At 41.4% G+C, this 14,151-nt stretch overlaps 1 protein-coding gene across 1 annotated transcript in view; it reads left to right on the top strand.

Moving 5' to 3' along the window:
• Positions 1–458: 458 nt before the first annotated feature.
• Positions 459–14,151, top strand: part of TMEM168 (transmembrane protein 168) — a 52,888-nt gene continuing 39,195 nt past the window's right edge. Inside the window, exons 1-2 of the mRNA XM_020909411.2 lie at positions 459–816; positions 4,874–6,127. Of these exons, the coding sequence (XP_020765070.1) occupies positions 5,000–6,127 (1,128 nt within the window). The 5' untranslated portion in view covers positions 459–816; positions 4,874–4,999. The remainder of the gene's footprint in view (positions 817–4,873; positions 6,128–14,151) is intronic.

The following is a 14,151-nucleotide window of genomic DNA, read 5'->3' as shown; positions in this document are numbered from 1 at the left end:
GGAGCTCAGCGTTGTTGGCGGAATAAAGACCGGGACAGCGGACTAAAGGGAGGCTTTAATTAGAAAATGAAGCCAGAAGGGCTTTGAAGGCGAGACTAAGGAGCTTGGGCTTTTAGCCGCTCAGTGGACACAAAGCCATATATTATGCGATATATACTTAAGAGCAGCAACGCCTCCTACGGTAGTTACTGTCCTTGGGTAGCCGGCCTGCCCATCCTGCCCCAGTTTCGGTCCAACCCGAGGCGGCGGCCTAGAAGCTTGACGGACACGGCCGATCCTCCGTGGTCTTCCAGGTACCAGTGCCCCGCCCACTCTAGGTCTGCCAAGAAAACGGCTCGTGCCCCAGGTGGAGCCGTTTGCGGCGCGAGAGCACCTGGGCCCGCGGCGGTGCGGCGGCTTTGGGCGGAGCCAGGGGCCGGCTGCCGGGTCTCGCGGAAGAAGCGCGCCGCGCGGCTTGACCCCGGCGGCGTTCCGTACGGTCGCGAATCCGCCGGCGGGAATATGGCGGCCGCTGCCGGGCCAGTAACGGAGAAAGTTTCCGATGAGACTGGCCTGTGCTAGTGCTTGTGGCGTGGGGCCCTCGACTCCCCTGGAGTGCCGTGTCTCCGCTCCGAATCGCAGGCTCAACCGCAAGGGCCCTTCCTTTTCCCTGCTGGCCCAAGGGCCGACTCCGAGGGCTGAGAGAGCATTCGTAGCAGCGGCCGAGTCCGGGACAAGGGGTCACAGGCGGGGCGGCGAGACCCAGGCGCGGACAGCGCGCAGGGCTCGGCGTGGTGCGGACCCCGAGCTCCGCCCCACCGGCCTCGCGGGAAGGAGGTAGGGATACCTGCCTCGGGAGAAGTTGATGGTGCGGGGTGGAGGATGGAAGGCAAGGCGCCTCTCCGTATCCCCCAGCGGTTCCCCACTCTGCTGGGTGCCCACTTGTGGTCCCCAACAGCCGGGCTGCTTCTAAGGCCTCCTCCTAGAAGGAGGCAGAATGGAAGAAGAAGTCCTATTGCTGCCGTATTGCTGAGGGCTTTAATATTCGAGGTGCCTTTCTCCTCGTGTGGGATGGGTCCAAAGAGTTGTTTTCATGAATTCATAGAACCGAAGCACTGGAATTCCCCGACCCTGGCTGCTCTGTAGATTCTTTCAGCTTTTGACACTTCCCCTAGACTGGACTTAAGTAGTTTCTGAGTCAGAAGACGGTGTATGTGATAGTGTTTCTTGGGCTCAGTGAACCATTACCTAGAAGGACGTAAGGGAGAACTTGCTGGTTTGGAGGAATTTGGAGGAGTTAAGTGAAGGCTGGAGTAAGGCTGAGATTCGAGAAACAAACCAAACATTCATGGTATCTCCCTTAGCTCTATGACTTCGTAGTTGTGGGTTATTAGACAACTTGTTTATTCTCTTTGTATATTAATATGCGTCCTATAACTGATTGACGTTATTAAATATAGTTACTTCTGTATCATTCTTCATTTCTTCAGGTATTTGTTGAATATCTACTTGGAGTCAAACTTTCTGCTAAACCCTGGGTGTACAGTTTTGAAGACAAACTTTCAGGGACCTTGTGATCTAGTGGGGAATGCAGATATTAAACAGTTGATGATCAATATTTTTCCTATTATACAGAAAATACGTGGATCATATAAATGAGTCAAGGTGATTGCCCTAAGAAATGATTTAAGCTGAGATCTGAAGAGTAGGAGTGAGCCAGGTGTGAGGACCTATGGTGGGGTCTAGAGAAGAGAAAGGAGTACACCTGGAGAGGGAATAGCATTAGTGTAGTTCAGAATTGAAAGATCCGTGTGGCTAGAATACAAAGAATGGTAAGAAATGAGGCGGGAGAGTTACTCACAGCCAGTGAGGAAAGCCTCCTAAGGCATTGTAAGGAGTTTGGACTTTATTGCTTAGAGTGATGGGAAGCCTTTGGAGGCTTTTACATAACAGAATGATGTGACAAGTATTGGCTTTTAAAAAGTATACTTCTTGGAGAAGGGCAAGGGTGGATACAGGGAGACATTCAGCCATGAGATGATGGTGACCAAAATTGGGGTTGTGATCTTGAGAATGGAAAGAAGTAGAAACATTTAAGAAGTGTCTAAGAAGAAGAGTGGGCAGAACTTGGTGACCATTAAATATAGGTGGTGAAAGAGAGGAGGGTGAGAATAGTATATAGGATGCTATAAAACAGACCTGACAATTATTAACTTTTCCTGTATTCAGTGGACTCTTCTGTGCTCCTTTTTTATCTGCCTCTCAAGTAATTCCCACTGAATCATTTGTCCTGGCAGACCCAGTGAAAAGGATTGCACTGCTTTGTTGTTTTACTCTCTTGATTCAGCATGTTTGTCTTTTAAAGAAGTTCAAAATGGGGGAAAACTTCCGTGAATTAGCCTTTTAAAAAAATAACATTCTGCCATGTTGATTTTGGCCCATAACAGGGTAACTGCATATATTCCATGCTATGAATGTGCTATACTTTATTATTTATGTGTTTTCCTTTACTTTTTTTTCTAAGCTTTCACCTCAGTGCAGGACAGAGCTAGTGGTTTCATTTCTGTCAGGTAGGTTAATATATATTAATACACATTTAAGTGTATAGTGAGAGAAGGGCCTAGGCTTGGGTTTGAACATCCAAAGGATAGATTCAGAATGAAGAACCTGCAAGGAGACAGGAGAGATCAGTGAGTTAGGAAGAAATTCTGAAGACTGGTCTTTGGAAGCTAAAGGAAGGGCAGGTTTCAGAAGGTGAAGGGAGTAAAAAATGTCAAAGGTTGTTTGATGAATGTACAAGATAATGAGTGTAAAGTACTTACGGGATTTAGGAATTTAGGTTATTTTAGAACTTGGCAGAGCAGTTTGTTGTTGTGTAGTGGAAACCGTGGTTTAGTTGTGTGAGAAGTAAAGCAATCAAATACTGGCTGTCGAGAGGGCAGATGACTGAACTTGGAGGAGGAGATAGGGATTATTGAGTTTTAGTTTGTTTCTGTGTGTGTGTGTGTGTGTGTGTGTGTGTATAGGTATCATTTTTTAAAAGAGCTTTGCAAATGTTTAAGCACCAGTGGATAAGAGAAGAGTAGTAGGAGTTTGAAGAGAGGAGAGTGTGTGGAGTTCTGGAAGAGACCATGAGGAAGAGTCACATGTACAGCTAAAAGATGTCGCCTTCGATCGGGCAGAGAGCCTTCTTTTATTAAATCAGGAGATGATAGATATAGGTGAGTTTGTGGTGTTGGAAACTCAGGTAAGCTCCCTTTTGATGACTTCATTGGAGACAAAGTCAGCTGGTAAGAATTTGGTCAGAAGTGGATGTCAGAGATTTGAGAATAGGGAAGAGAGGCTTGCCCAGCCCCAGAGACTGAGTTTGACTAGAGAAACACAGAAGTATGTCTCATGAGTTGCGTTGCAACCATTTAGTCTGGGGTGTGCTTTTTTTTTTTTCCTCCAACAGTGTTCAGTCATCTGAACCCAGACTGTACCATCAACCCTTAGAGGGCGTGTATTCCAGCATGTTTGTTGAATGATCATATAGCAGGTATAAGTGATGTTTTTAAGAATGTAGTGCATTCTAGATAGTGTCAGTTTCTCATACTTAAGTAAAAAGATGAAACCTAAATATACCAGAGGAAGATATTTTCTGTAGTGGTGTGTGGTATCTTAAGGAATGATTGAAAATCATAATTCTTAATTAAATAAACTTAGCTGTAAAAAATATACTTGTTGAACTTGTAAGTTAGTAATAGTACATTGAACCTCCCAGAGACCCTAAAGTTGTCACCCAGTGTCATTCTTCTGCAGTTGTACGGGTAATTCAGGGTTAATTCAGGTTATCTCATATTTCTCTTGGCTCTTTTAGTGTCCTGCTATTAGAAAGCAGAAATAAGCTGATTGCAAAGTAGTTACTTTTTGAGTTTTTAATCTTGTTGAGTTCTCAGTGGATATTCAGTGTGACCATAAACCTTTGCATGTATCATCTTCTGAAATAGCATGCTAGAAAATTTGAAGAATTATCTAGTAGATAGTTAAATCATTTTGTTTGATGGTGTCATGTTTGAAGTGCAATCCGAAGGGGTCCTTAAGATTGAAATAATTATCTGAGTCCTTTAACAAATACTTGTTGTGGTAAGTTTCTAAAAGTAAAATCATAGTTTTTAAAATTTACTTTACGATAAATATTGGTCAGCATTTCAGTTTTACAGTTTTGACTAGAAAGGTCCAGAATTGGTTTGCTACAGAGATTGTATGTTTGATCATCAAAGTAACTTAATGGAGGGAAAAGTACAGGGAGAGTGAAGGATCAACTTTAGTGACTGAGTAATTTTAATACAGTTAAACTGCTAATAAGTTTATTAGTGAAACAGTGTTGAGATTGATTTTATAGCATTTTAGAAGTAACTGGTAAAAAGATGTGGAGGATTTTAGGCAGGTGGTAATGGTTGCTATTATTGGATACTGGTGCTTTTCAAATTAGAGGTAATAATGACATCTCTCATTTTGTTTGAGTTGACTAGCTTTCCACTATTCCAGACCCATCTGCTATATTTAAGCTGAGTTGAATATCTCATCATTGCACGTTGTTGAAAAACTGGATATTGGAATAAAAATGGGTTAGGTGAATTCCTTACCATCTCTGGAAAAATTTTTGTTGATGGCGACCTAGTCATACAGTCCTCACATAGGATAAGTAGAACAAATCTCCAGTTTTGTTTGGATAAACTGAAGAGTTTTTAAGCCAGAGACAGTTACCATTTAGATACACGCAAGTCAGATTTTAAACTGGGTATCCAAACAAAGTTTATTTCTCACTTAGTCTTTATTTTTTTATAAGAAAGATGTATGTGAAAGGTAAATTACATAAAATTAACAGTGAAATATTTTTTCTTCTTTTTAGATCACTGTAAACAAATTCCACCAGAGAAAGTGCTGAAATAGGAGTTACAGATACATTGGATTTGCTGGATGAAATACAAGCAGTTAATTTTCATAACGTGGGGAGAAAGCCCAGATTGACAGATTAATGTGTAAATCACTGCGTTACTGCTTTAGTCATTGTCTCTATTTAGCAATGACAAGACTGGAAGAAGTAAACAGAGAAGTGAACATGCATTCTTCAGTGCGTTACCTTGGCTATTTAGCCAGAATCAATTTATTGGTTGCTATATGCTTAGGTCTTTATGTAAGATGGGAAAAAACAGCAAATTCCTTAATTTTGGTCATTTTTATTCTTGGTCTTTTTGTTCTCGGAATTGCCAGCATACTCTATTATTATTTTTCAATGGAAGCAGCAAGTTTAAGTCTCTCCAATCTTTGGTTTGGATTCTTGCTTGGCCTCCTGTGTTTTCTTGATAATTCATCCTTTAAAAATGATGTCAAAGAAGAATCAACCAAATATTTGCTTCTAACTTCCATAGTATTAAGGATATTATGCTCTTTGGTGGAGAGAATTTCTGGTTATGTCCGTCATCGGCCCACCTTACTAACCACAGTTGAATTTCTGGAACTTGTTGGATTTGCCATCGCCAGCACAACTATGTTGGTGGAAAAGTCTCTGAGTGTCATTTTACTTGTTGTAGCTTTGGCCATGCTGATTATCGACCTGAGAATGAAGTCTTTTCTAGCTATTCCAAACTTAGTTATTTTTGCAGTCTTGCTGTTTTTCTCCTCATTGGAAACTCCCAAAAATCCAGTTGCCTTTGCGTGTTTTTTTATTTGCCTGATAACCGATCCTTTCCTTGACATTTATTTTAGTGGACTTTCAGTGACTGAAAGGTGGAAACCCTTTTTGTACCGTGGAAGAATTTGCAGAAGACTTTCAGTTGTTTTCACTGGGATGATCGAGCTTACATTTTTCATTCTTTCAGCATTTAAACTTAGAGACACTCATCTCTGGTATTTTGTAATACCAGGCTTCTCCATTTTTGGAATTTTCTGGATGATCTGCCATATTATTTTTCTTTTAACTCTTTGGGGATTCCATACCAAATTAAATGACTGCCATAAGGTGTGTTTTACCCACAGAGTAGATAACAATAGCCTTGACAGAATCATGGCATCCAAAGGGATGCGTCATTTTTGCTTAATTTCAGAGCAGTTAGTTTTTTTCAGTCTTCTTGCAACAGCAATTTTGGGAGCAGTTTCCTGGCAGGTAAGCTTACAGTTTGTTTATTATGTCAATGCCTGTGATATGTGATTAAATGTTTGCTTCAAGAGTTGGATTATTAGAACCGAAAGGTCAAGCTCATAATTTCAGAAGTAGATGTCAAGGGTGGGGCACTTATTTAGTTTTCTTTCTGGAATTGAGTACTGAATGAATATTGACAGGATAATTTCATTTGCTTTCTAGCAAGAGGTGTGAAAATATTAGGAATACTCAGCATGTGATATGCCTCCTGTCTTCTGACTGTTGATTAATGAAACACTTCATGGGTTAAAGATTCTTAGAATATTAACATTTGAAGCATGTTTAGAGATTGTTCTTTAGTTTTTTCACTTTACACATGAGGAAACCAAAAGTCAGAAAACATATCCAGAGTCACTGGTACTAGCCAGAATGAGGTTGCCTAGCTTCTGTCTGGCCCATTGGTCTCCTCATTTCCCTAAAGGTTTTATATAGAAGTTGATTAGATATGTAATAACATATCATTCTTTTTTTTAAAGGATTTTTTAATTTATCTGGCTGCACTGGATCTTAGTTGTGGCATGTTGGATCTTCAGTCTTCGTTGAGACATGCAGAATCTTTAGTTGTGGTCTTTGGACTCTTAGTTGTGGCATGTGGGATCTAGTTTTTTGACCAGGGATCGAACCCAGGCTGCCTGCGCGAGCACAGAGCCTCAGCCCCTGAACCACCAGGGAAGTCCCCATGTCAAATTCTTAACTTCAGATTAGAGCCTCTCCTAAGAAAGGAAAAATTTAGTTTTACAATACATTTGCCTACAATATGTTTAAAAAAAATCTTTTGTAGACAGAGACATTCAAATTAAATGGTTGGAGTTTATATCTGTAGTTTATATCAGCCTTCTGTTCTCTGAACATTTATTGACTGTTCTATATAACAGGTCACTGGAGAAGGAAATGGCAACCCACTCCAGTATTCTTGCCTGGAAAATCCCATAGTATACTGAGGCTGAAGATCTCAAGATGAATGAAAATTTCCTGTCATTAAAGAAGGCACAGTCTCTAATGGGAGGCAGAAGAGGCAGGCATGTAAACTAGTAATTATTATAACACTTTGAATAATACTATAATTTGAGTATATCAGGTTGGGATGTAGGGCAAAAATGAAGGTGAATTTTGCTTGGTGCAGTTCTCTGCTTTGCACTAGTTAGTTGCAACGGAGTGATTTCTAGATACGAGTGTTTGAAGAGAAGATGTGGAGACTTGGCTGGGCACGGTGCATTTTATTAGTCTTTGCGGGCTAGGGCACAGAACCTGTGTGGGAGTCAATCAGATGATTTAAAAAACAAACAAAAAACTATTTGCCAGTGCTCAGGACTATCAGAACGATGCTGATGGGTAGAGTTGTCCTTTCACTTCCTCTTCTCTGTCCTTCCTGCTTGCTCCTTTCCCACCCCTACTTTTTTTTCATTTCCAAATCAGCCTCATTCGTTTTTGACACCTTTCCAGATCATCAAATCCTGTTAAGCAAATATTTTGTAAGTCACTAAATTCTTCTTATACAAGTGGTCTTAAACCTGGTATGTGTACTACTGGAGGTATATAGAAGCTTTCCATTGAGTATGTCAGCAAAGATAATTTTAAGGCAATCAGTTTCCAAATTCTTACCTTCCATTCTCCTTTGTTAAAGTTGATCTACTTGAGAATGCCCCTCAATGTAGATGTGGAGTGGTTACTTATTGTGGTTTTAATTTGCATTTAATCAAATTTAAATGCATTTAAACAGTCTCTAATGACTGATGATGTTGAGTATCTTTTAATGTGTGTGTTAGTCATTCATTTACCTTTGCTGACATATCTGTTTAAATCTTTTTTTGATCTAAATTGGGTTTTGTGTCTTATGATTAAATTTTAAGGGTTTTTAAAATATTCTTACTAGAAGCCTTTTATCAGGTATATGATTTGGAAATGGGTCGGGAAGATCCCTGAAGAAGGAAATGGCAACCCACTCCAGTACTCTTGCCTGGAAAATCCCATGGACAGAGGAGCCTGGTAGGCTACAGTCCATGGGGTCACAGAGTCGGACACGACTGAATGACTTCACTTTCACTTTTCTCCTCCTATGTGGCTTATCTCTTTTTAGAAAAATTTAATTATTTCTTTTCTATTTGGCTGCAATGGGTCTTTGTTACTTTGTCTTTATTGCTTTGCATGGACTTTCTCAGTTGTGGTGAGTGGGGGCCACCCTTCATTGTGGTGCTTGGGCCTCTCATTTCGGTGGCCTGTCTTACTGCAGAGCGCAGGCTCTAGGCACACAGGCTCAGTAGCTGGGGCTCGTGGGCTCCAGCGCGCAGGCTCTAGGCACGCAGGCTCAGTAGCTGGGGCTCGTGGGCTCCAGCGCGCAGGCTCTAGGCACGCAGGCTCAGTAGCTGGGGCTCGTGGGCTCCAGCGCGCAGGCTCTAGGCACGCAGGCTCAGTAGCTGGGGCTCGTGGGCTCCAGCGCGCAGGCTCTAGGCACGCAGGCTCAGTAGCTGGGGCTCGTGGGCTCCAGCGCGCAGGCTCTAGGGACGCAGGCTCAGTAGCTGGGGCTCGTGGGCTCCAGCGCGCAGGCTCAGCAACTGTGGTTCTTGGGCTCAGCTGCCCCATGCCATGCGGGATCCTCCTGATCAGGGATTGAGCCTGTGTCCTCTGCAGTGACTCTCAGGTGGATTCTTAGCTGGTGGGCCACCAGGGAGGCCTTTTTCTCTTTTTTTAAATGATATCTTTTGAAGAGTGCAAACTTCTAATTTTTTTAATCCAATTTGTCAACTTTTTCTTTTATGTACTGCAGTTTTGGGATCATATCTAAGGAAATGTTACTCAGGCCTGAGTCACAAAGATTTTTCTCCTATATTTTCTGTAGTTTTATCATTTTAGCTTTTACATTTAGGTTGTATGATCCATTTTGAGTTAAGCTTTGTTATTGTATGAGGTAAGGAATTTTTTTTTTCTTTTTTTTAAAATTTATTTATTATTTTACTTTACAATATTGTATTGGTTTTGCCATACATTGAGTTGAATCCTCCATGGGTGTACGTGTGTTCCCCATCATGAATCCCTCCCACCTCCCTCCCCATCCCATCCCTCTGTGGCTTTGTAATTGTTCCAGCACCATTTGCTGAAAAGACTATCCTTTCTCTCGTTGAATTGCCTTGGCACCTTTGTCCAAAAACAGTTTCTGAGCTCTCTTTGTTCCATTGTTCTATATATCTTATACTTAAAGCAGTACTATGCTGTCTCACAAGATATTTTCTAATTTTCCTTGAAATTTCTTCTTTGATCTTTGTTGAAGTTAAAAGTTTGTTGTGTGATACTGTAATCTTTGGGGGATTTCCCATGTTTTTTCTTTTCAGTTCAGTTCAGTTGCTCAGTCGTGCCCAACTCTTTGCAACCCTGTGAACCGCAGCACACCAGGCCTTCCTGTCCATCACCAACTCCCAGATTCCACCCAAACCCATGTCCATTGAGTCGGTGATGCCATCCAACCATCTTATCCTCTGTCATCCCCTTCTCCTTCTGCCCTCAATCTTTCCCAGCATCAGGGTCTTTTCAAATGAGTCAGCTGTTCGTATCAGGTGGCCAAAGTATTGGAGTTTCAGCTTCAACATCAGTCCTTCCAGTGAACACCCAGGACTGATTTTTTCTATTATTGATTTCTAATATAAGTCCAGGTGACTGGAGAACATAGTTTCTATGACTTTAGTGTTTTGCTGAAACTTGTTTTGTAGTCTGTCATGTGTTATATTCTGGAAAATGTGTGTGTGCTTAGTCGCTAAGTTAGGTCTGACTCTTGGAACCCCATGGACTGTAGCCCACCCTGCTCGTATGTCCTTGGGAATTTCCCAGGCAAGAATACTTGGGTGGGGTTGCCCTTTCCTTCTCCAGGGGCTCTTCCCAGCCCAGAAATCAAACCCGCACCTCCTTTGTCTCCTGCATTGCAGGCAGATTCTTTACCCGCTGAGCCATCAGGGAAGCGCCCTTCTGGAGAATACATCATGTTTAATTAAGAAGAATAAGAATAAGTTGCTGCTGTTGTTGATTGAAGCATTCTATAAATATCAGCTAGGTTAAGTTGGTTGGTGGTGGTGGTCATGTATTTATGTCTTTGCTGATTTTCTGTTTCATTCTGAGAGAGTGATGCTGAAAATCTCTGTTAAATTACTAGATTGTGTGTTTCTCAATTTTGTCATTTTCTTGCCTTAGGTATTTTGGGGCTCTTGTTTTTTCGAGGTATATATACATCTTTAATTATACTTTCTTATGTGTTTACCTTTTTATCTTCATGGTAAGCAGTATAGTTGAATAGTTAAAAAAGAGACCTAATAGCTTGCAAAATGTAACATTACCAATTTACCAACTCTTGTTTTAGGGCAGTGCTTCTCAAACTTTGATATACATAGGAATCATATGGAGATCTTGTTAAAATTCTAAAGACTAGAATTAAGTAATTTGGGAGGAGAGCCTAAAACTCTGCAGACCATCTGAAAATCTTAAAAGTGATGCAGGTAGAAGTAAACCCATTGAGTAGCAAGGTATTAATTTAGCTATTCAAGACTAATATGTATCTATCAAAATTGGTATCTATTCCTTTTGGCTGTGCTGGGTCTTACTTGCTATGCATGGCCTTTCTCTAGTTGCTGCAAGCGGGGGCTACTCTCTAGTTGCCGTGCACTGGCTTCTCATTGTGGAGGCTTCTGTTGTTGCAGAGAATGGGTTCTAGGGCATGTGGGTTTCAGCAGTTATGGTGCGCTGGCTTAGTTGCCCTCTGGCATGTGGAATCCTCCCAGACGAGGGGTCGAAGTGGGTCTCCTGCACTGATGGGAGGACTCTCCGCTACTGGACCACCAGGGAAGTCCTCTATCGGGTTTTGTATGCATTAGTTGCTATTTGGTAACTTCTGCCGTCATGCAGGCATTGTGTTTTTGATGCAGTTAACTTTTTAAAATTGAAGTATAGATGATTTACAGTGTTGTTAGTTTCAGGTGTACTGCAAAGTTATTCAGTTTATGCACACACACACATAATCTTTTTCAGATTCTTTTCCTGTATAGGTTATTACAGAATTCTGACTATAGTTCCCTATGCTATATAGTAGGTCCTTGTTGTTTAACTTTTTTCTATACTGGTTTATGTATGTTGCTCCCAAATTCCTCACTGATCCCTCGCTCCCTCCCTCCCTTTCCCCTTTGGTAACCATAAGTTTGTTTCCTAGGTCTGTGAGTCTGTTTCTGTCTTGTAAATAAGTTCATTCCATAATTTTTTAAGATTACACATATAAGTGATACCATATTTGTCTTTCTCTGATTTCCTTACCTTAATGTGTTCATCTCTGTGTCCACCCATGTTGCTGCAAGTGGCATTATTCAATTTCTTTTTATGGCTAAGTAGTATTCCATTGTATATATGTGCCATATTTTCTTTATCCATTCATCTGTCGATGGACATTAAGGTTGGTTCCATGTCGTGGTTAGTGTAAATAGTGCTGTGGTGAACATTGGGGTACATATATCTTATCAAGTATGATTTTCTCTGGATTTATCTCCAGGAGTGGGGCTTCTGAATCATATGGTAATTCTCTTTTCAGTTTTTTTAGACTATCATCATTAAGTCTACAATAATAAATACTGGCGAGGGTGTGGAAAAAGGGAAACTTCTTACACCAAAAATTGGCATAGCCACTGTGGAGAACAGTGAGATGCAATTAACGTTTTAAATGTAACTTTAATCTTTTGTGCTCTACCCAGTATTGTATGAGATTATCTTAAATTCTTTCAATTCAGTTCAGTCGCTCAGTCATGTCCAACTCTTGGTGACCCCATGGACTGCAACACACCAGGCCTCCCTGTCCATCACCAACTCCTGGAGTTTACACGAAACATGTCCATCTAGTCGGTGGTGCCATCCAACCATTTCATCCCCTCTCGTCCGCTTCTCCTCCTGCCCTCAATCTTCCCAGCATCAGGGTATTTTCAAATGAGTCAGCTCTTCGCATCATGTGGCCAGATATTGGAGATTCAGCTTCAACATCAGTCCTTCCAGTGAACACCCAGGACTGATCTCCCTTAAGATGGACTGGTTGGATCCTCCTTGCTGTCCAGGGGACTCTGAAGAATCTTCTCCAACACCACAGTTCAAAAGCATCAATTCTTCGGCTCTCAGCTTTCTTTATAGTCCAGCTCTCACATCCATACATGACTACTGGAAAAACCATAGCCTTGAATAGGTGGACCTTTGTTGGCAAAGTCATGTCTCTCTTTTTAATATGCTATCTAGGTTGTTCATAACTTTCCTTCCAAGGAGTAAGCGTCTTTTAATTTCATGGCTGCAATCACCATCTGCAGTGATTTTGGAGCCCAAAAAAATAAAGTCAGCCACTGTTTCCATTGTTTCTCCATCATTTGCCATGAAGTGATGAGACTGGATGCCATGATCTTAGTTTTCTGAATGTTGAGCTTTAAGTCAACTTTTTCACTCTCCTCTTTCACTTTCATGAAGAGACTGTTTAGTACCTCTTCACTTTCTGCCATAAGGGTGGTGTCATCTGCATATCTGAGGTTATTGATATTTCTTCCAGCAGTCTTGATTCCAGCTTGTGCTTCCTCCAGCCCTGCGTTCCTCATAATGTACTCTGCATATAAGTTAAATAAGCAGGGTGACAATATACAGCCTTGATGTACTCGTTTTCCTATTTGGAACCAGTCTGTTGTTCCATGTCCAGTTCTAACTGTTGCTTCCTGACCTGCATACAGGTTTCTCAAGAGGCAGGTCAGGTGGTCTGGTATTCCCATCTCTTGAAGAACTTTCCACAGTTTATTGTGATCCCCACAGTCAAAGGCTTTGGCATAGTCAATAAAGCAGAAATAGATGTTTTTCTGGAACTCTCTTGCTTTGTCGATGATCCAGCAGATGTTGGCAATTTGATATCTTGTTCCTCTGTCTTTTCTAAAACTAGCTTGAACATCTGGAAGTTCACAGTTCATGTATTGCTGAAGCCTGGCGTGGAGAATTTTGAGCATTTCTCTGCTAGCGTGTAAATGAGTACAGTTGTGTGGTAGTTTGAGCATTCTTTGGCATTGCCTTTCTTAGATATTGGAATGAAAACTGACCTTTTCCAGTCTTGTGGCCACTGCTGAGTTTTCCAAATTTGCTGGCATATTGAGTGCAGCACTTTCACAGCATCATCTTTCAGGATTTGAAATAGCTCAGCTGGAATTCCATCACCTCCACTAGCTTTGTTCATAGTGATGCTTCCTAAGGCCCACTTGACTTCACATTCCAGGATGTCTGGCTCTAGGTGAGTGATCACACCCAGATAATTGTGATTATCTGGGTCATGAAGATCTTTGTTGTACAGTTCTTCTGTGTATTCTTGGCACCTCTTAAATATCTTCTCCTTCTGTTAGGTCTGTACCATCCTTTATTGTGCCCATCTTTGCATGAAATATTCCCTTGGTATCTCTGATTTTCCTGAAGACATCTCTAGTCTTTCGCATTCTGTTATTTTCTTCTGTTTCTTTGCACTGATCACCAAGGAGGGCTTTCTTACCTCTCCTTGCTATTCTTTGGAACTGTCCATTCAAATGAGGATATCTTTCCATTTCTCCTTTGCTTTTCGCTTCTCTTCTTTTCTCAGCTATTTGTAAGGCCTCCTCAGACAGCCATTTTGCTTTTTTGCATTTCTTTTTCTTGGGGATGGTCTTGCTCCCTGTCTCCTGTACAGTATCACGAACCTCCATCCATAGTCCATCAGGCACTCTGTCTATCAGATCTCATCCATTAAATCTGTTTTTCACTTCCACTGTATATTCATAAGGGATTTGATTTACATCATACCTGAATGGTCTACTGGTTTTCCCTACTTTCTTCAGTTTAAGTCTGAATTTGGCAATAAGAAGTTCATGATCTGAGCCACAGTCAGCTCCCGGTCTTGTTTTTGCTGACTGTATAGAGCTTCTCCATCTTTGGCTGCAAAGAATATAATCAGTCTGATTTCAGTGTTGGCCATCTGGTGATGT

The sequence above is a fragment of the Odocoileus virginianus genome, chromosome 1, assembly GCF_023699985.2.
Source record: "Odocoileus virginianus isolate 20LAN1187 ecotype Illinois chromosome 1, Ovbor_1.2, whole genome shotgun sequence".
Classification (NCBI taxonomy): Eukaryota; Metazoa; Chordata; class Mammalia; order Artiodactyla; family Cervidae; genus Odocoileus; species Odocoileus virginianus.
The sequence above is the reverse complement of the archived record's forward strand: the minus strand, read 5'-3'. Positions and strand labels throughout refer to the sequence as shown.